Source organism: Pleurodeles waltl, chromosome 2_1 (assembly GCF_031143425.1).
Source record: "Pleurodeles waltl isolate 20211129_DDA chromosome 2_1, aPleWal1.hap1.20221129, whole genome shotgun sequence".
NCBI classification, from domain to species: Eukaryota; Metazoa; Chordata; class Amphibia; order Caudata; family Salamandridae; genus Pleurodeles; species Pleurodeles waltl.
This window is the reverse complement of record NC_090438.1, coordinates 30,002,790-30,024,697: the sequence shown is the minus strand read 5'-3', so window position 1 is coordinate 30,024,697 and position 21,908 is coordinate 30,002,790. Positions and strand designations below refer to the sequence as shown.

The following is a 21,908-nucleotide window of genomic DNA, read 5'->3' as shown; positions in this document are numbered from 1 at the left end:
TGCACTTATTTTGTTCATTAACAATAGCCTAGATCCTAGAAAAGCAATAGGATTTGAAAACATCTTTATTACTGTTCTTTTCTTCGTTTTACAAGTGAGTTATCTTTTCTATACATATTTCTCCAGCTAAATGCCAATTTCAGACTGAAGGACTTAAATACCAATGCATAAAATAGTTTGTTGCAGCAGCAGTGGCTACTGATCCTCTAATAGGCCTCTTATCCGAGGTTCGCAGTGTGCATACAGCACGAGGCAGAAGATATGTGGGATATTGGGCAGAGTGATAAAACTCATCTCAACTTGTGCTGCGTGTTGGGCACAGCCACTAACTCCAGCTTTACCTGCAGGGGAAGGTCCTGCCTCTTCCTGTGTTTTTACCTTGAATAGATACCACATCCGTACATTGCTTTCATTGCATCTTTCCTTCTTTTCCCTCAGAATATGTCTCAGCCGGAGGTGAAGGACCCATGGAACTTATCCAATGATGAGTTTTACTATCCGAAGCAGCAGGGCCTGCGGGGAACGTTTGGAGGAAACATCATTCAGGTACGGTGGGAAGTGGTGTACGATGAAGGGTCTGTACCAGAAGATGGGGTGGGTCTGGGCGAAAGGGGAGTTTATCTTTCTGCCTACCAGACAGGCAGGTGTGGCTGGAGGTATGTGTGTGCTAGCCTCAGAAGTGGCTGAAGTACATCTGTGTGACACCTGACTCCGATGATGTGCCTGCATGATGTAGAAGCTGTGCCTGGAATCATGTGGTGCTTTACACAGCAAGGATTTTTGGAGTGAATTATAAAGGATGCCCATACAGCGACTGGTGGCAGGGCTTCCTATACAGAAGGCTACATAACCATAGTTCCTTCGACAAGTTACCTAATAGATGTTTACTGCGGTTGCCTAGTAATCCTGCATTCATGCACTGCTGGACCCCACTACTGGATGGACCCATTCACCAATAAACGGTTGTGTTTGTTGCTCACAATGGCCTGTGACATTATAGCCCCAGGTGTGGACTCCAGACCTTTGGATTGTACTTGGTAACATTTCAGACGCCTAATAACTGTTCCGGCAGTGCTTAGCCCACTGCTGTGTTGGCTTCTTTTAGTATAGACACTCGTTGATTTTCCTTCTTCCATATCTGGGTGATATACATATCGTGCTTCCTGGTTCTTCAGTTCTTCTTCCCAGGATTGGTGGTCTGTTGTTCCTGATTGATTCCGTGTAGTGTATTCACTGGTTGCTTCCAGGGGGCGGATTCTGGCACTCTTTGGTGATTCCACATAGTATAGGATATGAGGCATGCCACTCCTAAACACAGTTAGAGATACTACTGCTAAATACAGGGAGACAGTGATCGCGTCTATCTTCGCACTCTCTATGTAACAGTTTATGCGTAGGCACGGGAACGTTCCTGCACCATGTTTCAAGCATGCCTCCAAACCTCATGCATCTCACCTGCCTCCTCTCTTAGAAGCCAAACTACGAGCAGATGCCTTTTCAGTCAGCCATTCTGAAACAGTGCCAAGGATCATGAAAATGAAATGGGAGCGCTTTTCAAACTTGTCTGGGTATGAAGCGCTATATAAGTGGTACAGTACAATGCAGAACTATCCATTCGTTCTTCGAACCAGCTGGATGTGTTCTCGATGCAAGTCTCCCTGACTTCACCCACTGTTGTGGGCACTCATGGCTTCTGTGTTAGTTGTAGACCCTCTGCTACACTGACCAACCCCCCCCCCTCTCCATCCATCAGCTGTTCAGGCATTTTCTAGCACCCGGAGCACAACCAATAGTCATTGTAATGCCAGCACCTGCGGTATTTCAGATTAAAACGTCTTCAGTCGCCTTTTCCCTGCTTAGAGCCGCTACACCGCTCCTGTGACATACAGTCCTTCCATGTGCTGCAGTCGTGATCATTATTTGTGTCTGTAGAAGCAGCCATTATGGAAATACACTGCAAAGCAGCCCTCTGAGTTTTCCAGTCACTGTTAATGCAGTTTCAGTTTCTGTTCTATTATTGTCCAAATGTATGAGATCGTCATCATCTTGTCCAGCACCTAGTAGTTCACTGACTCCAGATCTGGGTTCCATTCAACAAGAGGGTGGAGTACACAGAGCAGACTTCCCTCTGCTTCCGAGTCCAGTTCATTTGAATTTTGGCTGGTGTTACTGTATGACGTTGGGCACCGTCAAAACGGCTACCACTCACTTCTGCGTGAATACTGTCCGCTCCTTAGGTTTTCTGTATCTGTCCCCTCACCCCACCAACGCCTTAGCCTTGGATGTACCTGATCCATACATAATCTGCACACCTCCCCATTCAAGCCGATGTTGCTGTTCATGAACCAGACTCAACCCCAACAAACTTAGTGCACCCCACTCAAACACACCCCTCATCTGCATATTACTCAATTTCAGGTCAGCCAGTGCTCACCATTCCCACATCGCTTTTCTCAGCCTGACTCACCAGCTGCACCCTCTGTACGTTTCAGAAACCCAGCTCAGCATGTGCTTCCTGTCATGGACCCACTCGTGCCCAGGGCTGCTCAGTAATTTGCAGAGACAGACCAAGTAAATCAGCGTGTGGTTTAGCCGGTATGCACAAATTCTTAATCTTATGTAAACAAATCCTACCTGTGACATGTCTTTCAAACGGCATTTACCTACATATACAATACTGCTGACTGATCCTCTATCAACGAAGTTCTTTACTCAGTAGATTAAACCCTGGGGAGGAGGAAGTAAAATGCAAAGCTGCGATGTCACTTAATACCTCCCGCAGTTACATGACCGTCATCAGCTCTCCCCCAGTTAAAATGGAGTATATTACGCATTGCTCGCCAGTCATTACGTGTCAAAATAAACTGGTGAGGCCATTTGTCTATCTCTTTCCAGATTTCCATTTCTTCCTTCTCTTTGCTGTCCAAAATATAGACGCAAAGAACATCCCCCGCAGGCGAGGACCAAACCAAGTGGACTAATCTGACGACAACTCAATGATAAGACACCATCCTCATCTGCCAACACCACTTGAAATCAAACAGCAACACAAGGAAACAAACTAACCGAGGTTCAGTCTAGTTCTAAAAAAAAAAAAAAAAAAAGAAGAAATCTACAACTTGGAAAGTTCATTGTGCACTTCCAAGTGCTCCTTGCTTCACACAAACGTAAAAGCCTTGTAGAAAAGTTAGAAACATTCCTTTATCTCTGCTGAACCACATCTTTACATCCCATCAACATCCCACCTGCTAAATGCATTTTCAGTATTTCCAGATGCCTGTCCCTTGCCAGATGTGATGATTCCCTCTTTCTTCACAGATGTATTCCATCAGAGACAAACCACTGCCCGCCTGCTACCCTTTGAGCTCAGGCTGAACTCCTGCCTCTAAAATTAACAATATAAGGGGCATCTCTGCCCCACCTGGCAAGCTTTTGTTAATTATCAAACATTGGAAACCAAACACCTTTTATTTAATCTTTCCCCGATCAGTAAAAAGCAGGACAGGCTACACTTATCTTCAGATTTAAGTGTGTCTCTGGAAGGCCATTCTTAAATTCTTGTGAGATATATATGTATTTAGAGAGCACAAAGCTATTAGGGTTGGAGCAGGTCTAATAGTTACAGGGATGTGTGATCGCCTGAATGGCAGTAATGAAGTCGCTGTAATGAAGAGCTGGTATATAGGCCATCTTTGACTCAATGATGTGGTACATGAAAGAAAATTCAAACCTGAGTGACTTATCATTGGTTGATAGTTGTTTATGTGTGTGTGTGTGTGGGAGGGAGGTGTATTTGTGTATCTACGTGCTTGTTTGCAGTGCTATTTCTCTGTGAGGCAGAAGACACACTCTTCTTCCATGGCACTGTGTCCAACCAATAGGAAGTGTACTTGTTGCACATGCAGATATGTCCTTTTATCCGCCCCCTCTGTTTTACAGCACTCTATCCCAGCAGTTGAGCTGCGTCAGCCCTTCTTCCCAACCCACATGGGCCCTATGAAGCTGCGGCAGTTCCACCGGCCCAACCTGAAGAAGTATTCCTTTGGCACGCTGTCCATCCCTGGGCCGCACTCCGTGCAGCCTCTCCTCAAGCACATCAAGAAGAAAGCAAAGGTACGTACTTTCCACCCGCCCAGGACCGCAGCATGTTCCTATCTTTCATCACTTCATTCTCTATTTATAATTAGCTTTTTAGATGTGGCCTTGACTCAGCTTTAGCTGTATCGCCAGTGTCAAGTAATCTACATAATTAAAAAATAAAAAACCCATATATGTATACATACAGCTATGCATTAGTGTAGCCCTACTCACCCATTGGTCCGTTCAGCTGTCATTCATATTTTGCTTCAGATCAGAACAGCATGCGGCATGGGGCAGATGGTCATTCCGCTCCAGTTATAGGTTGTCTTGTGCTTTGAATGATGACTGAGGGCCAGCCTGGAAGGAAGTTCTTCAGTACCAGGTCTAGTGGCCCAGTACTTTACATTATCAGTGCTTTATTCTTTCCAGTCTTTACTTTTCCTTCTGTGTCTGAACTTCAACTTCAAGCTACAATAATTAAAAAACAATAGAATATTTTTTTGTTTTAAATAAGAATCACATTTTCCTATAAAGTGCATTAAACTATTCATATACGTCTGCTGAATACACCCGTCTACCAGGAAGGAACTGTACTGTTATACAACAAGTATATCAATAGTTATTATTTTTTCTCAGTCAAAAATTTTGATTTCAGGCATAAGGCCAGCTCTTTTGTCTTTCTATTTTTGTGGCACATATTTGCGGTTAAAAAATAAATAAAACAAAACACCCACTTGAGAAGGCCGGATCTCCCAGTTTGTCAGTGGTTGTTTTTTTTTTTTGTCGCCACCCACCTCCTTGGAAGTAGTTCTATCCTCTACATGGTAATATTCTCTTGAACGTTTGAGGTTCTTTTCTAATCGGATTCCTGTTGCCTTTCTGTTTACTAGCACAGACAGCATTTCATCCTGTTTATCTCCCTCCACACGCCTCAACAACACAGGAATTCGCCACAAAGCCTTAGACTGGCTCACCTCCTTCCTCACCGACCGGACCCAAAGAGTCCGCCTTCCACATTTCCACTCCACCGCTACCAAGATCATCTGCGGAGTCCTCCAAGGGTCCTCCCTCAGCCCCACACTCTTCAACATTTACATGATCCCCCTAGCAAACATCTTCAGACCACACAGAATCACTATCCTCTCCTATGCAGACGACACACAACTCATCCTCACCCTCACCCGCAACCCCACCACCGCCAAAACCAACCTACACGCTGCTCTCCTCCACACCGCCAACTGGATGACAACTAACCACCTCAAGCTTAATTCCAACAAAACCAAGATCGTCATCTTCAGCCCCAACAAAACCATATGGGACGACTCCTGGTGGCCCGCACCCACCCCCGCAAACCATGCACGCAATCTCGGCATCATACTGGACCCCTCCCTCTCCATGACACAGCAAATCAATGCACTAACATCCTCCTGCTTCCACACACTCCGCACTCAAAACAAAATCCTTCAAATGGATTCCCCCAGAGACCAGGAAGACAGTGACCCATGCACTCATCAACAGCAGACAAGACTACGGTAATGTCCTCTACGCCGGCACCACACTCAAACTCAAACTCCGATCAGCCGACCTCCACTAGCTACAGTCCCCCACATCCAACAAACCACCACAGGAGGCAGGTCCTTCTCCTACCTCGCCCCCAAAACCTGGAACTCCCTCCCCACCAACCTCCGCAAAACCAAAGACGACCTACTCTTCAGAAAAAACCTCGAGACATGGTTGTTCGAACAGTAACAGTAATCCCTCCCTCATCCCCCCCCCCCCCCCCCCCCAGCCACAAGCGCCTTGAGACCCTCACGGGTGAGTAGCTCACTCTATAAATGTTTTGACTGATTGATTGATTGATTGGGACCTTTTAGGAGGAGTGCTGAGAATGCCCACGAGTGAGACATGTCAGTGAGAGTTTACTGAGATGTTAACACATGTTTACAATCCAGAACATAACATTTCCTTCCAAGCGTTAATTGTGAGAGCACCATTCCATATAGCCACAGTTTACAGCTGCAGGGAATAAAACCTTCAGGAGAGATGAGTTCAGGTGGTTAAAATACAAAATCCTTCTCCTGCTGCATCAGCTCATGGGGACTCTCTTCCTGCCAATGTCCTCAGTAGGTGTATAATTGATAGCCTGCTTCAGCCGGTGCTCTGTGTGCTTTCCCTTCTGCACTTCCCGCCCTTTTGTGCCAGGGCTCAGCTTCCTGCCCCCTACCTGCCTTTCATCTGCCCACTGTCCACCCTCACTCTAGGATATTCTCCCTCAGCTACTTCCCATGGCCTTTGCTCCCAGCTCATATATTTACGTGGGCTCTGCCCCCTGTTCATCCATCTCTCTGGGCCTTGCTTCCTGCCCATTGGTCCCTCTGTGCTCTTCTCTCTGCCCAGCTGTCTTCAGTGAGCCCTTTTCCTCGTCTATTCTTCCTTGTGGACCCTGCGTCCTGCCTATCCATCCCCCTGGTGCTGTGTCTCTTTACCACTCTCCTCTTAGGCTCTGCTCCTGCCCATCTCAGTCCATGAGCAGCTCGACCCACTTTGCAGCATGCGCGGCTCCCTGCCCTCCACTCTTCTTGACTTGGCTCCCTGCCCACCTTCTCTCTGAGCTCTACCCCTTCCTTATCCTCCCCCCTCTTCTGTGATCCCATCTCACCCTCCCTCTCTGTTCTAATCACTAGCCACCCTCTCCGCACAGCGTTTGCTCCTTCCTCTCCCTCCCTAGTGGTCTCTGCTTCCTAACCATCCTCCCTGCTGGTCTGTGCCGCCTGCCCAGCTCCCTCCAGGCCTTTACTCTGTCTTGAGCCCCATCCTGCTCTCTGGTCCCGTCCACACTCTACTGGCATTTGTGACCTAAAGTACCTATCTCAGTTATAGGGCTCCTTAGTGCCGCTTTGTTTATTTCCTGATTCTTACCATTTTGCAGATGAGAGAGCAAGAGCGTCAGGCGTCTGGTGGAGGCGAGATGTTCTTCATGCGTACGCCACAAGACCTCACAGGCAAAGATGGTGATTTAATCCTGGCTGAGTACAGTGAGGAGAATGCTCCCCTGATGATGCAGGTTGGCATGGCAACCAAGATCAAGAACTATTACAAGCGTGTAAGTACTTCAAGTCATGCACCCAAGCTCTGAGCATAACAGTGATCTTAACTCAAAGCTCCTACCTTCCGAGATAAGCAGGAATGACTTAGCTTATGTTTCCTCCTCCCATGTCCTTGAGAATTACCCTGCTCCTAACTCTGCTATCTGTAGCTTTCAACTTTCTCCGTCTTTGGATGTTTTATCAATCATATGCATTGAAATGTTCTGGTATCTACTCTTAATCATTGGCATATCAATAACATTATAACTCAGATCACTTTAGTAGCCCAGCCACATCGTTAATACACCTGCACTTCCAGCCAATAAGACAATGAGCCTTTAACACCGCCCTGGCAAGCATGTTAGTTTACTTCACTGCATGCCATGTTTGGCAGTCCTCCGAAGAGGTTCACCTCTGAATCATTTAAACACTCCCATGGTTAAATATTTGTGCAACATAAAGCATAACTTCTCAGACTGATTGGTGTCAGTGCTGCTCGACCTATTTTTCCTTACCACATTCTACCTCTGCACGTGTGCTGTTTTTGCAGCCTTCCTTTCTGATTGTTGCCGCAACTTCTCTCGTTCTGTGTTTGTCTAACTAAATATTGTTAAAGCTTATTCTGTTTAACGCTTTGATCATGTGGCTAGGTCCAAGCTCTATAACTATGTTATTTAAGGAAAAATGAAAAAAATGTGTGTCCATTCTGTGGTATTACAACGCTTGTTTAAGGAAAGGAAAATGTATACAGAATCATTGGCTTGCTGTCGGGAACTCATGCTCACTGTCAATTGCTCGGTTACTTTTTCAATGTTTTACAGAAACCTGGAAAAGATCCCGGGGCCCCCGACTGTAAATATGGGGAGACTGTTTACTGTCACACCTCGCCCTTCCTTGGATCCCTCCACCCTGGGCAGCTGCTGCAGGTAAGCTGAGGAGAAGACACAAAAAGCCCTCATTGACATGACCAGTCAGGCAGGTTTGTCACAAATGCTGCTTAAAGGAAACTGTACAGGAATTAAAACATGGGCACCAGAGTTTCCAGATGGTTTTATGTGGGACGGGTGCCCTTCAACAGTTTTTGTTTTGTCATGCTGAGTTTCTTGCTCGCTGAGCCACAGAGATTCAAGCTGCATCTCATTCATGAGATCCATCAATGCGGAAACCTGATTAGGTTTGTTTTGTTCCCTTGCAGATGGGATGTATCCTCGTAGCTTGGCCAGTCCCGATCCTTGGCTGTACTCCTGACTTTGACCCTATACAACGCTTCTCTGCCTTCGGCGACGCTTACACTGTACACATCACGCATACATGCACAAGTTACATGGTTTGTCCCTGCCTAGAGTGCCCAGGTGGTCACAAATGGAGTGGGATAAGGCCAAGCGCCTAGGGTTTTTTCTCTCACAGGATAGGCACTGCTCAGAAAGTGTAAGCATAATACCAGGAATAGTTCCAGCAAATCTGCTTTGGAAATTCGACCTGGAGCGTGCATAGGCAGGTGGAAAAGCTTTGAGAATGCTAAAGATGTGAAATGAAACAAAACACCATGGCCCTCATTCTGACCCTGGCGGTCGGCGGAGAGACGGCGGTCGGACCGCGAACAGACCGGCGGTATTAAAAATGGCATTCTGACCGCGGCGGTCCCCGCCGCGACCGACCGCTACTTCTCCACTCCGACCGCCGCGGCGGTCATGACCGCGGGGCTGGAGTTTGCGCACTCCGGCCCCGCGGTCGTCCCAAGACCGCCAAGGGTATTATGACCCTGCCTACCGCCGCGGTTTCTTGCGGGCGGGAACCGCCGTGCGAACCATGGCGGTAAGCACTATCGGGGCCAGGGAATTCCTTCCCTGGCACTGATAGGGGTCTCCCCCACCCCCCACTACCCACCCGAGTCCTCCCCCCACACCCTCCACCCCCCTGCCACCCCCCAGAGGTGGTACGAACCCCCTCCCCACCCCCACCCCGACATGTACATACATGTACCCCGACATGCACACACCCCCAACATGCACATATACACACCCCCTACACACACATACACAACGGGGACACATACCCGCACACATACATGCCGACATGCGCACCTGCCGAACAGCACACATTACCCATAGACACAACAGCACCCCTCTACACACTCACACGCACACCCCCATGCACGCACACATCACACAACACCCCCCCACCCCCTCCCCTCACGGACGATCAACTTACCTTGTGCGTTGGTCCTCCGGGAGGCGACGGGAGCCATAGGGACGTGACCGCCAACAGAAGACCGCCAACAGAAGACCGCCACACAGAAATGTGGGTCGTAATTCTGGGGGCGGTGTTCTGCTGGCGTGGCGGTGGAGGTTGACCAGTCTCCACTTTCCCGCCGACCGCCAGTGTGGCTGCTGGCGGTTTTCCGGCGGAACGCTCCCAGCGGTCAGAATGCGCACAGCGGCACACCGCCGCGGTCGGCGGTCTTCACCGCGGCGGTAACTCGGCGGTCTTGCGAAAAGACCGCCAAGGTCAGAATGAGGGCCCATGAAATTCTGAGGTAATAGAACCCCAAAGGTGTCCTGGGGTCCCTCTCACGCCATTTACAAAAAAAGAAGCAAACATTTGAGGCAGCTGCCAGCTCAAGGCATGCGAGATGGAAACTGCTGGCTCCGTGAAGGAGCAGCGTTTCCTTCCTTCACTGTCTCACCAGGACAGCCCGTCGGGCTGCATCTTTCTTTCTTTTGTAATGCTTTCATATTAAATCCCTAGACAACAGTGTTAGGGGCGATGCTGCAATGTTATTTTATATATTATTATTCTTAATTGGAAACAGAACAGGATATCATTTGGAATATTTAGCCAAAGATGGGCTGTGGTTAGTACTACTGATTTTGTGAAGAGTGGTTTTACCCAAAGATAAGTAATTTGTTTCACGAAAGGGTGGATGAACAGATCGTATATTTCATCCTGAAGGAGAGATTGAACAGTGCAAGCATGAGCTTGACTTTGACCCCTTTCATCTGTAAAACTTCACAGAGGCAGACCCGTACTGGAAACAAGCTAACAGCAATCTCTTGCACTTAGTAGAAATCCAGATAACTCTGCTGGCTAGGAGATTCCTTCCTATGTATTTTAGCCCCAGTGAACTGGCCAACATGGAATAAAGACGTTTGCACTCGACTCGCTCCCAATATCGTTCTCTTTGTGTCGCAGCACATGTGGTGCATGTGTTCAGATCCAGAACAGGAGGAGGGTCCTTAATGGTGGCCCCATGGGGATCGAAACAGCATGCTTGGAGTTCAGGTGGTCAAACATGGTGCCATGATAGGCAATGGCAGCCTTGTTGGCACATATCATTGCCCCAGACCTGTAGGGTTAATGCCAACCAAATGCATTTATTCTTAGTCCCTCATTCAGCAAGTTCAGTAAGTCTAGCCGGTGTAGACCACGCATCACCCTCAGAAAGCCTGGAGCAAGATGATAGTACATTAGATTTGCCCCAGAATCTCTGCCTTATAGTGCACCCCGCCTTATAGTGCACCCCAGCTGAAAATGTGTACCACTGAAAATCAAAAGGTACTACCAACAGGCCACATGGCTGCTTAGAATTCAGAGCTACCGTACCGTGGCCACAATCACTCAAAAAACAGGAGCATTTTTAGTTTGCTGGTAGAAAGTCCTTTGTGCCCGAATCAATACCCCAAATATGCAAACTGTGTTGGCTGTAGGTTTTCTTTTTCAGGCAAGAAATGTTTTTCAGATGATGCCTACAGTCTTCTTTCGTCATCTTACATCCCGCAGTATCCGCCACTACGTTTAAGAGTGGCTGTAATTCCGAAATGCTGTGCACATGCAGTTAGGATGATGGCGTCTGCAGGTAACAAACAATGAACTGGAATGTGGTTATCACCTAGCTGGGGCAGCATTACCGTTTCTTAAATGATCATATACATTCTATCTAAACAAACCAGCTGAGACCATGTTCAACCAGTCCCAGGTACTAATAACGGCATTACAAGACAGATGGGTCCGTAAAAACCTTACCGAACTACATAATCAAGGAGGGAACTGGACCCATAATTATTAGGTGATTTTCTGTCTCCTTTTTTGCATCTGTTCTGTCCAAGGCTAATGTGACTTGTAGTTATGGACCCGCAGCATGTTGTGGATGAAGACAATACTATGTCCCGGATGAAGCTGCCAGTGTCATTTTTTAGCAGTTACTTACGCATGGGCCAGTGGTGCCACCCTGTGGTATTACATGCGAGCAAGGTATGTTGGCATTGCAAGTGCTTCTTTAAGTATTGAAACAATCGTGGCTAGCAGTACTCATTGTATTTTCAGTTCAGCCACTATAAGAAATTTGTAGTAACCATAAAGACGTCTCAGAGGGAACATGACACATTTGTTTGTCTTCCTCGCCCTACTCGCTCCGTAGCTGCGAGTGTTCTTGGTCTTCAGCTAAATATGCTGAAGCTAGGAGTGTAGAGCATCCAGTATAACTCCTGGGGAATAATGGACCACACAGTTTCTAATTTCATTTGAAATGCACAAGGTTTCTCATACCTTTTTTAAGTAGAAAAATATACATTTTTTTCACGTGAGCTGGTTAAACAGCAGGACATGTTTAACAGCATCAGCAGCCTCTGGCAGCAGCTTCACAAGGCATCCTAGCGAGGAGCGGTAATGAGCATTGTTGCTGCACTCGCTTCCTATGTTCCTTCCCATCAAGAGGTCCAGCTTTTCCTATGTGGCTTAAACCTTAGTGTTTATTTTGTATTTAGGTGTTCGATGTGCAGTAGAAATGTGCCTGCAAATGACATGTGCTGCTCCTACAGTTATTGTGTGTCGTTGAGCGACTGGTGTGTAACGCCTGTTAAAAATATCTGTCTAAAGTCAAGGCCCCAACTAAGGGGGAAGGAGTGCAGTCAGCCGGAGCGGAAAGGGCCCTGTTACTGCACCGTGCAGCCGAATAGGAGTGTGGCTGTGTCATTGTTACTTTACGCTGCTCAGAGGTGCTCCTGGACATGTCCTGTTTCAATAATGACCCCTGGAAAAGAAACACAATGCCCAAAGGTGTGATGAACCTGGTGTTTTAAGTAACCCTGGTGGCAGAGGGACACTTCAAGCAGAGTCTGGAGCTGTGTTTGTGAGCCGTACTCAGTATAGCCCAGACTGCACAAATGTGCAGTAATTCTAACTGGACTTGATGCCAACTGGCCTGCTTGAAGTGCATCAATATAAACTTATAAACTGGTTCTGTCCAGATCTCCCTTGAGGATTCCGCTACAAGCTGGTATGTTGACTCTTTTCACAAGGGCTTGAGTCAGGAAATTCTCCTTAATTTACCAATCTATGAGACCACTCATCCACAGGTGTATTCAGATGTAATTTCTATCTTTTTGAATTTCTCTTCCAACCACAGTGAAAACAGGTAAGAATATCTTCTATGCAAATGAGTAAATGGATCAGCGAAGTATCCATATTCCTTCTGGATACATCTCATCTAATGTACGGTAGAACCAAGTGCTATAGTTAGCTTTTTATTATTATTAGTTATTGTTTTTTTGCAGAGAACCACGCTTCATGAGACCCAGCACTCACTGTCGGCTCACTGTGTTTTCTCTCCACAGGCTTTTGAGAACAATCTGTTTCGATCTCCAATCTACCTGCACAAGATGCCTGAGACTGACTTCTTGCTCATCCGCTTACGTCAAGGCTACTACATCCGTGAGCTGGTGGATATTTTTGTGGTTGGGCAGCAGTGTCCGCTCTTTGAGGTTCCAGGCCCAAACTCCAAACGTGCCAACACGCACATTCGAGACTTTCTCCAGGTGGGTGCGGTCTGGCCCAGCTGTGGATAAAGTTAATGGTCACCGCACATGCGTTTGCAAATGTATTTCTACGCTTACATTCATTATAATCTTACTGTGGTGTAGATGGTAATTATTGCAAATGTATACTAATTTCAGCCTTTTGCCTGTTAAGTAAGATAGGCTTTTTTGCATGTTTAGGTTGAATTGGTTGGTTTCTGTTGCAGGTTTTTATTTATCGCCTTTTCTGGAAGAGTAAGGATCGGCCACGAAGGATACGCATGGAGGATATCAAGAAAGCCTTCCCTTCCCACTCGGAGAGTAGTATCAGGAAGCGACTGAAACTCTGTGCAGACTTCAAGCGAACAGGTGACTTACTTTTGGTTGCCTAATCTGCTGGGCGTGTGCTTTGGATGAGAAGACTAATGGATGTGTTCGTCAAATGCCGATGCTGCACCATGTGTGCAGTGGATGCCAAACTTCTTACCCGGTTCCTTTGGGTGCTCCACCTGCCTTCTGTGTGCATCACATTTAACGACTGTAGCAATTGTTTATTTGATAACTATCATCTATGTGTTCTGGCCAAGTCTGTTAGAGGTCAGAGCTTCTGCCCGAGTGTGTTAGAGGTCACAACTTCTGACTGAGTGTATCAGTGGTCACAGCTTCTGACTGAGTGTGTTAGAGGTCACAGTTTTTGTGTGTTAGAGGTCAGAGCTTCTGCCGAAGTGTGTTAGAGATCAGACCTTCTGCCTGAGTGTGTTGGAGGTGAGAACTTCTTCCTGAGTGTGTTAGAGGTCAGAGATCTGCCTGAGTGTGTTAAGAGGTCAGAGCTTCTGCCAGAGTGTGTTAGAGGTCACAACCTTCGACTGAGTGTATCAGTGGTCACAGCTTCTGACTGAGTGTGTTAGAGGTCGCAGATTTTGTCATGGAGCAGTAAGGCCCCACTCAAAAGGCCACAGTTCAACTATATGATAACCCAACACCCTGATCAGTGGCCCATTGCACCCTTCACTGTCAGTTATTGACAGGGGGATCTACTATTCTCAGAACCATTCTCCCATGTCACTATTTCCTCTGTCACACGCTCGTCCCTGCGAGTGCGCTTAATGTACTGCTCATCCGCAGCAGCCCACTCCAGTATGTGCCTTCTCCAAGCCGAGATCTCTGGCATCCAGGGCACCCGCCAGCTGATAGCAATTCGACGTTTCTCCAAAACCACCCTCAGTGCAAACATTCAGACCGGAATTTGTGTTATCCTGTTACCTTGTAGGAGCACTTCCAGGAGCCACATTTTTACCATTTGTGGCAGCAAAACTCCTGTTATGCACCAACCACGCCACTCCAAAAATCGGTCAGCCGGCCACATACCCACAGTCCCGTGACATAGGTAGAAATCCCGTTGAGGACTGACCACATTACCACGGCTGGCAGAAGGGGTTAGATAGATTTGATGCTAGCAGTTGAATTGTATGATTTTAAAGCGCGCATTGTGTGACACAATTGGGTCTGCTCACAGGCTTTCCACCACTCTGAGCCCATCAGGTCTTCCCCACAGTCCGCCAACCCCCCCAAACCCTCCAGCAGGGCCACAAGCAGCTGCATGAGGAGACGCAGACAGCCCTCTGGGTCCCCCTACCAGTAACAAGGCTAACTTAATTTAGGGTTAGGAATGGAATTAGGTAAAATGATTTGTATGTTTAATGTAAGTAAAAGTTTGTGCTACAGTTAAGGCAACCTAACCTTTAATTTAATTAAATGTAAATTAATTCAGTGTTAGAGTGAGCATTGGGTAATATAACTAAGTTAAATATCAATTATTACATTTAGTTTAGGGTTGGGGTAGCATTAGGACGAAGGATTTCTCTACTTACTCACATTGAGCTACCATCAATGTTGAGGTTCTCTCAGCATCTAAGTATCCTGGATGTTCATGCAGTATTGTTGGCTAGAGCCACGAGTATTGTGCCAAGGCCCCTGAGGGGTCCATGGTATACAAGAGACTGAGGGAGCAGAGCAAGGACTGCCGGAGGAAGCAGCAGTCCTGGTTCCCTTTGCTCTTCCAAACTCTGAACACCTCTCTCTGTTTGCGTCCAGCCAGTGAAGCCCTACCACCCCACCTCCGGGCCCAGCACTACGTCAGCCGCTATCTCCGTGCTCCCAGCCGCACTGTCACCGACACAGCCACAAGCACTGTCTGTTCACCATTAGCCAAGCTCCTCTGTGCTTTGGGGGTAGGTGGTGCTTGGACTGCTGAGGAGCAGGAACCCCATGTGTACTTTTAAGGGAGGAGACACTGTCAGAGGGAGGAACTGTAGGGTTTGCAGCTTTTTCCAGGCACAGTGTAAAACGTGTGTGCAGGCGCTGTTACTGAACTGGCTTGCCAGATCCAAACGTTTTGTTGGTGATGCCCTCCTAGCTCTTTCCTCTTTTTCTCTGTTATTTCTCACGTTCGATATTTGTGGAGTGATAACGGTTAATATTAGGTCTAGCAGGCCTTTCAGCTCTGCACCGGAGGTGTTATTTGGCAGGAATAGAACAGGTCCCTGAGATGACAGGAGGTTGTGTAGCCTGAGTGTGAGTTCTGTCTCCTCGGAGGCTCCACTCCTACACAGCCATCTGCACCACGAGCGAGAGGGTTCACTACAGATTGAAGTGGTAGCTTTGCCCTTTGGCAAAAGTAACATTTCAATCCAAAAGCTATATTCATTGACTTACCATCCATCCGGGCAGGGTTCCCCTCTTGGCGGCAGTTGACAACCCCTGGAATGAGGCATGCATGGGTGACATAGAGGACCACATGAAGAGCACACGTGTGGCATGTTGAAGCTGAGGCTCACATAAGAGAAGCATTGATGAATTTTGAGCGTCATTGACAAAGCATACACAGGTTCCACATCCCTGTGTACTAGATGTTACTTTACCAGTTAATAATGTTCTGAGTCCTGCATTGAGGATGCTTAGGGTGAAGAAGTTATGTGCGGAGAAGAGCATGAAAACTTGGAAATTTGCTTTTATGAGCAGGTTTTAGGTTCAGAGCGCAGCGATGAATGATGTCTCTGCGTTGGCCATAAATAAAAGTTCTTGGTTTAGTCCTTGAAGTAAACTCACGTGTGTTCATGGAAGCTGGTGTTAGAAGTGAAGGTTTTTCTTTCTTGCAGGAATGGACTCTAATTGGTGGGTGCTGAAGCCAGATTTTCGGTTACCAACCGAGGAAGAGATTCGAGCCATGGTATCCCCCGAAAATTGTTGTGCTTATTATAGTATGATTGCAGCTGAACAGAGACTCAAGGTAAGAGGCACTGAAGGGCAGGCCTGGTTGGTCTCTACACTGGGTGGGGAAGACGTTTGTAAGGAATGTTGGGGAATCATCTCGGTTGTCCCGCTCGTTGAGGAAGAGACACACTTTGGTGGCCTTGGTTCTTGCTAATTCTTCTGTCCTTCAGGATGCAGGGTACGGTGAGAAGTCCTTCTTTGCCCCAGAAGAGGAGAATGAGGAGGATTTTCAGATGAAGATTGATGATGAAGTGAGTGGTTCGTTCCGAGTGATGTCAGTGTTTAGCACAAGCTTGATAGTCTTCAAGTACAAATGCCACCGTTCTCCTTACAGGTGCGCACCGCTCCATGGAACACAACCCGGGCCTTCATCGCTGCCATGAAAGGCAAGTGTCTGCTGGAGGTGACGGGAGTCGCAGATCCCACTGGCTGTGGAGAAGGATTCTCATATGTGAAGATTCCGAACAAACCCACACAACAGAAGGTATGGACTGTAAATGAGACCTTGTTAATGAAATATGTCAGCAGCAGCAGCACATTATAGAGAGAGAATTGTCCTCTGTTCATTATTCTCTCAGTGCTGTGGGTTATTCATGTGCATTTATGTTACTTATTTGGAATCGCGCGACTGTGCTAATTGGTGACAGTACGTAATGTCGTGCTTTCTAAGGAGCCTGTAGAGATACTAGATTGGCCTGACGAGTGGCCTTTTTACCAGAGGTGCCATGACTGCATTTTTTAAGGTAAGGCCATGTCTTCTTTTTTTGTCATCACCTTTTAAAGCCCTGCTCCTCTGACAGCATTGCAAATCCTAGTGGAAGGATCGATCATTAGCTTAGTTTGTGGTGACAGATGAGCATTACTGGGGCTTCTCCTATTTTGAAGATTTGGGATTATTGCTGACATTCTGATGTTGCACCTCACAGAGGATGACGGCATCAGATGCTCAGATGAGGACATGTCTCATGCACCAACCACTTGTTTGGCGCGTAAGAGAAAAAACGTAAAAAGTGACGACATGTCACCAGGCTGCTGTATGCACGTAAAACTGGTCATTGATCAAGGCGCCAATCAGAATTCAGATCACAGTCCCCCTTGCATCGCCTTTGTAGGAAAGCTCCCTTGCTCTCCCCCAAAACTGCACAGTTGTTTTGCACAATTGACAAACGCTTTAGTTACCACTGTAAGTCCCTAGTAAATGATGCCCCTGGTACCTAGGGCCTGGGGGACTAAGGAAGGTCTCTGAGGGCTGCAGCAACATTTGTGCCACCCGCAGGGACCTCTCACCAAAGTCCACTCAGTGCTGCCCTTGCAGACTGCGGGTGTTGGTGCAGGCTAAGTTGAAAACACGACCTGTCACACACTCCTGTGTCCAGGGTCCCCTATCACGACATGTACCAGTTGTAAGTCACCCCCAAGTCACGGTGCATCCAGACACACGTGAGGGCATATATGCATGAGCAGATATGCTATGTCTCTGTCGATTCTGAGACATAGTAAGTGACCAGGGAAGCCAATTAAATGCACGTGCTGGACACTGGTCGTTATGAGTTCCCCAGCTACATGATGGCTTCACTGAATCCTGGGATGTTTGGTATCAAACATCTCAGATTAATAAACCCTCACTGACCTCCGTAATGGATGTATCAATAATAGCACACAGAGGGCATCTTATAGGTGCCCCCGAAAACCTACTAGCTACTAGTGTGCTGACTGACTGATCCTGACCAGTTCAGCCACCACAGACACATTTCTGGCTCCGCAAGGTGAGAGCCAGCGCTCTTGAGGGCCTGAGACAAAGGTCTGCTAGGACAGGGAACTTCAGAGGCCTTGCTGCTTTTGTAATGCGACCCAGGTCCCTCCAGACACTGGAGATGACCAACCCGCCTGTCCTGACCCCTTTTTTGGCGGCAGCACAGGTGGGAAAATTAGTTCAATTAGGAGGAGTGCCCACTTCATGCCAGTCCCACCATAAGGTGGACAAGCTCAAGTGGACACTACTTTCCAAATTCCTCCCTCTTGCTTGGAAGGAATTAGGCCACAAGGGTTAGGGTTAGGGTTATGCCCACTTCCCAACGGAAGTGGTCATAAGAAGGGTGTAGTCACCCTAAACGTGGTCAGCCCATTGGCTACTGTCTGGCACTCCCTGTAGCACACTTAAATTGAGTATTTAGGTGGCATTCCAGAACCATAGGACTCAGATTTCGACAACCTAAGACCTAGAAGACTTGCACCGCAGACGAGGAAAATAAGAAGCGGCTGACCTGAAACCAGCTCATCCGGCCTGCCTGCGTACTTCGAAGGATCCTGCACAAGAAGCCAACTTGTCCAACCTTCAAAAAAGACTCAAGTCTCCCGTGGGCAGTGGACTTGCCCTGCAACCAGAAACTCCAAAGAAAAGACTCTGCAGCTGCTGGAACCGTGGAAACTCTACACCAGAAGTAACCACTGCACCCGACGTCCACGACCTGAGGTGAAGCCAACCAACAGTGCCAACGCGGGTCCCCAGCTGCCCAGAGACTGAGTCCAGTGTGGTCTCGCCCATCTTGGACTCTCCTGAGATGCCTGCAGCCTCTGCATGCAGGCCCCGTCTCCCACAGGCTTGTGGAGAAACAAAATCTGACATCTCCAGCAGCCACTGCATCTGTGACCCCTGACCCCAGACCCCAGCTGAAGTGTCATCGGTGCCAATGACGTACCCCGGCTCCTACGAGCTTGAGTCCACCCTGGGTCCACCCCTGCCGGACTCCCTGACGACACCTGCAGCCTCAACACACAGGACCCCCAGACCCGAAAAGGAAAACCCGATGCCTAAAGACACCTCTGCATCCGTCGCCCCTGGGCATAGGAGAAGAGGCCCAAAGGTGCACCTATATCTCGAGCACCCCGAGTCAACTACTTACCTGCTTGTAGTCCCTGACTGGCCTCCTAGCCAGAGCCTGCAGCCTGTCTTCTCGAGGACCAAACTCCCATAGAAAACCATTGGGCAACCAATACCTTACAACACCTCTGCACCCGGCCGCCCCAGTGCTGCCCGGTGTGACCTGTTGGTTTCTGATCAGTGCCCAGACCTTACCTTAACTCCCTGAGATTGGCTTTGTAAGTAATTGTTAACCCTGTGTTTGCTGAACATTGTTTTCCTCCATAGGATAACATTGAAAGAACTCTGAAAATTGCACTGCTGAGTTCTGAAGCTGCAAAATATTTATGCTTAAAAGTCTATTTACCTGACTGTAAAGTTTTTGTGTTTGAAACATATATAAAACAAATAGTTATTTTTCTAAATTGGCCTCTGGTTTAGTCTTTGAGTGTGGGTCTCATTTATTGCCTCTGTGAGTACAACAATTGCTTATCACGACTCCTTGATAAAACACCATGAGATAGCTGGAAGATTGATCGTGGTAAAAGCACTTTATACCTGCCTTGGGATGTGGCTGCCGTTGATGTAGTTGTATTAATAAAATGGTGGCTCCAGTTAGTAACATACAATGCCGCCGCCGCCGCCCTGTCCTACGGTCTTCAGAAAGCAGCCTTTGCTGATCTAATTACTTCCTATGAAAACCTCTGTTGTGTCCAACATCCACACCTAAGGCACTGTGAGTCAGGAGTAAGGGATTGTTGTGTCCATACATCCACACCTAAGGCACTGTGAGTCAGGAGTAAGGGATTGTTGTGTTCATACATCCACCCCTAGGGCACTGTGAGTCAGGAGTAAGGGATTGTTGTGTCCATACATCCACCCATAGGGCACTGTGAGTCAGGAGTAAGGGATTGTTGTGTCCATACATCCACCCATAGGGCACAGTGAGTCAGGAGTAAGGGATTGTTGTGTCCATACATCCACCCATAGGACGCAGTGAGTCAGGAGTAAGGGATTGTTGTGTCCATACATCCACCCATAGGGCACAGTGAGTCAGGAGTAAGGGATTGTTGTGTCCATACATCCACACCTAAGGCACTGTGAGTCAGGAGTAAGGGATTGTTGTGTTCATACATCCACCCCTAGGGCACTGTGAGTCAGGAGTAAGGGATTGTTGTGTCCATACATCCACCCATAGGGCACTGTGAGTCAGGAGGAAGGGATTGTTGTGTCCATACATCCACCCATAGGGCGCAGTGAGTCAGGAGTAAGGGATTGTTGTGTCCATACATCCACCCATAGGACGCAGTGAGTCAGGAGTAAGGGATTGTTGTGTCCATACATCCACCCATAGGGCGCAGTGAGTCAGGAGTAAGGGATTGTTGTGTCCATACATCCACCCATAGGACGCAGTGAGTCAGGAGTAAGGGATTGTTGTGTCCATACATCCACCCATAGGGCACAGTGAGTCAGGAGTAAGGGATTGTTGTGTCCATACATCCACCCATAGGACGCAGTGAGTCAGGAGTAAGGGATTGTTGTGTCCATACATCCACCCATAGGGCACAGCGAGACAGGAGTAAGGGATTGTTGTGTCCATACATCCACCCATAGGACGCAGTGAGTCAGGAGTATGGGGTTGTTGTGTCCATACATCCACCCATAGGGCACAGCGAGACAGGAGTAAGGGATTGTTGTGTCCATACATCCACCCATAGGGCACAGTGAGTCAGAAGTAAGGGATTGTTGTGTCCATACATCCACCCATAGGGCACAGTGAGCCATGAGTAAGGGATTGTTGTGTCCATACATCCACCCCTAGGGCACAGTGAGCCATGAGTAAGGGATTGTTGTGTCCATACATCCACCCATAGGGCACAGTGAGTCAGGAGTAAGGGATTGTTGTGTCCATACATCCACCCCTAGGGCACAGTGAGTCAGGAGTAAGGGATTGTTGTGTCCATACATCCACCCCTAGGGCACAGTGAGTCAGGAGTATGGGATTGTTGTGTCCATACATCCACCCCTAGGGCACAGTGAGCCATGAGTAAGGGATTGTTGTGTCCATACATCCACCCCTAGGGCACAGTGAGTCAGGAGTACGGGGTTGTTGTGTCCATACATCCACCCATAGGGCACTGTGAGTCGGTAATAGAAGGTTGTTGTGTCCATACATCCACACCTAGGGCACTGTGAGTCGGGAATAAGGGGTTGTTGTGTCCATACATCCACACCTAGGGCACTGTGAGTCGGGAATAAGGGGTTGTTGTGTTCATATATCCACACCTAGGGCACAGTGAGTCAGGAGTAAGGGATTGTTGTGTCCATACATCCACCCCTAGGGCACAGTGAGTCAGGAGTAAGGGATTGTTGTGTTCATACATCCACCCCTAGGGCACAGCGAGACAGCAGTAGGGGGTTGTTGTGTCCATACATCCACCCATAGGACGCAGTGAGTCAGGAGTATGGGGTTGTTGTGTCCATACATCCACCCATAGGGCACAGCGAGACAGGAGTAAGGGATTGTTGTGTCCATACATCCACCCATAGGGCACAGTGAGCCATGAGTAAGGGATTGTTGTGTCCATACATCCACCCATAGGGCACAGTGAGTCAGAAGTAAGGGATTGTTGTGTCCATACATCCACCCATAGGGCACAGTGAGCCATGAGTAAGGGATTGTTGTGTCCATACATCCACCCCTAGGGCACAGTGAGCCATGAGTAAGGGATTGTTGTGTCCATACATCCACACCTAGGGCACAGTGAGTCAGGAGTATGGGGTTGTTGTGTCCATACATCCACCCCTAGGGCACTG

The 21,908-nt window shown here is 47.9% G+C and overlaps 1 protein-coding gene across 2 annotated transcripts in view; it reads left to right on the top strand.

The window, feature by feature from the left end:
* The window catches only part of TAF1 (TATA-box binding protein associated factor 1), a 290,896-nt gene that overhangs the window by 78,066 nt on the left and 190,922 nt on the right, over positions 1-21,908 (top strand). For both annotated transcript variants that reach the window (XM_069209109.1, XM_069209102.1), the window contains exons 12-20: positions 439-546; positions 3,940-4,113; positions 7,010-7,183; positions 7,988-8,092; positions 12,779-12,979; positions 13,186-13,327; positions 16,117-16,247; positions 16,402-16,482; positions 16,566-16,715. In XM_069209109.1, the coding sequence (XP_069065210.1) occupies positions 439-546; positions 3,940-4,113; positions 7,010-7,183; positions 7,988-8,092; positions 12,779-12,979; positions 13,186-13,327; positions 16,117-16,247; positions 16,402-16,482; positions 16,566-16,715 (1,266 nt within the window). The remainder of the gene's footprint in view (positions 1-438; positions 547-3,939; positions 4,114-7,009; positions 7,184-7,987; positions 8,093-12,778; positions 12,980-13,185; positions 13,328-16,116; positions 16,248-16,401; positions 16,483-16,565; positions 16,716-21,908) is intronic.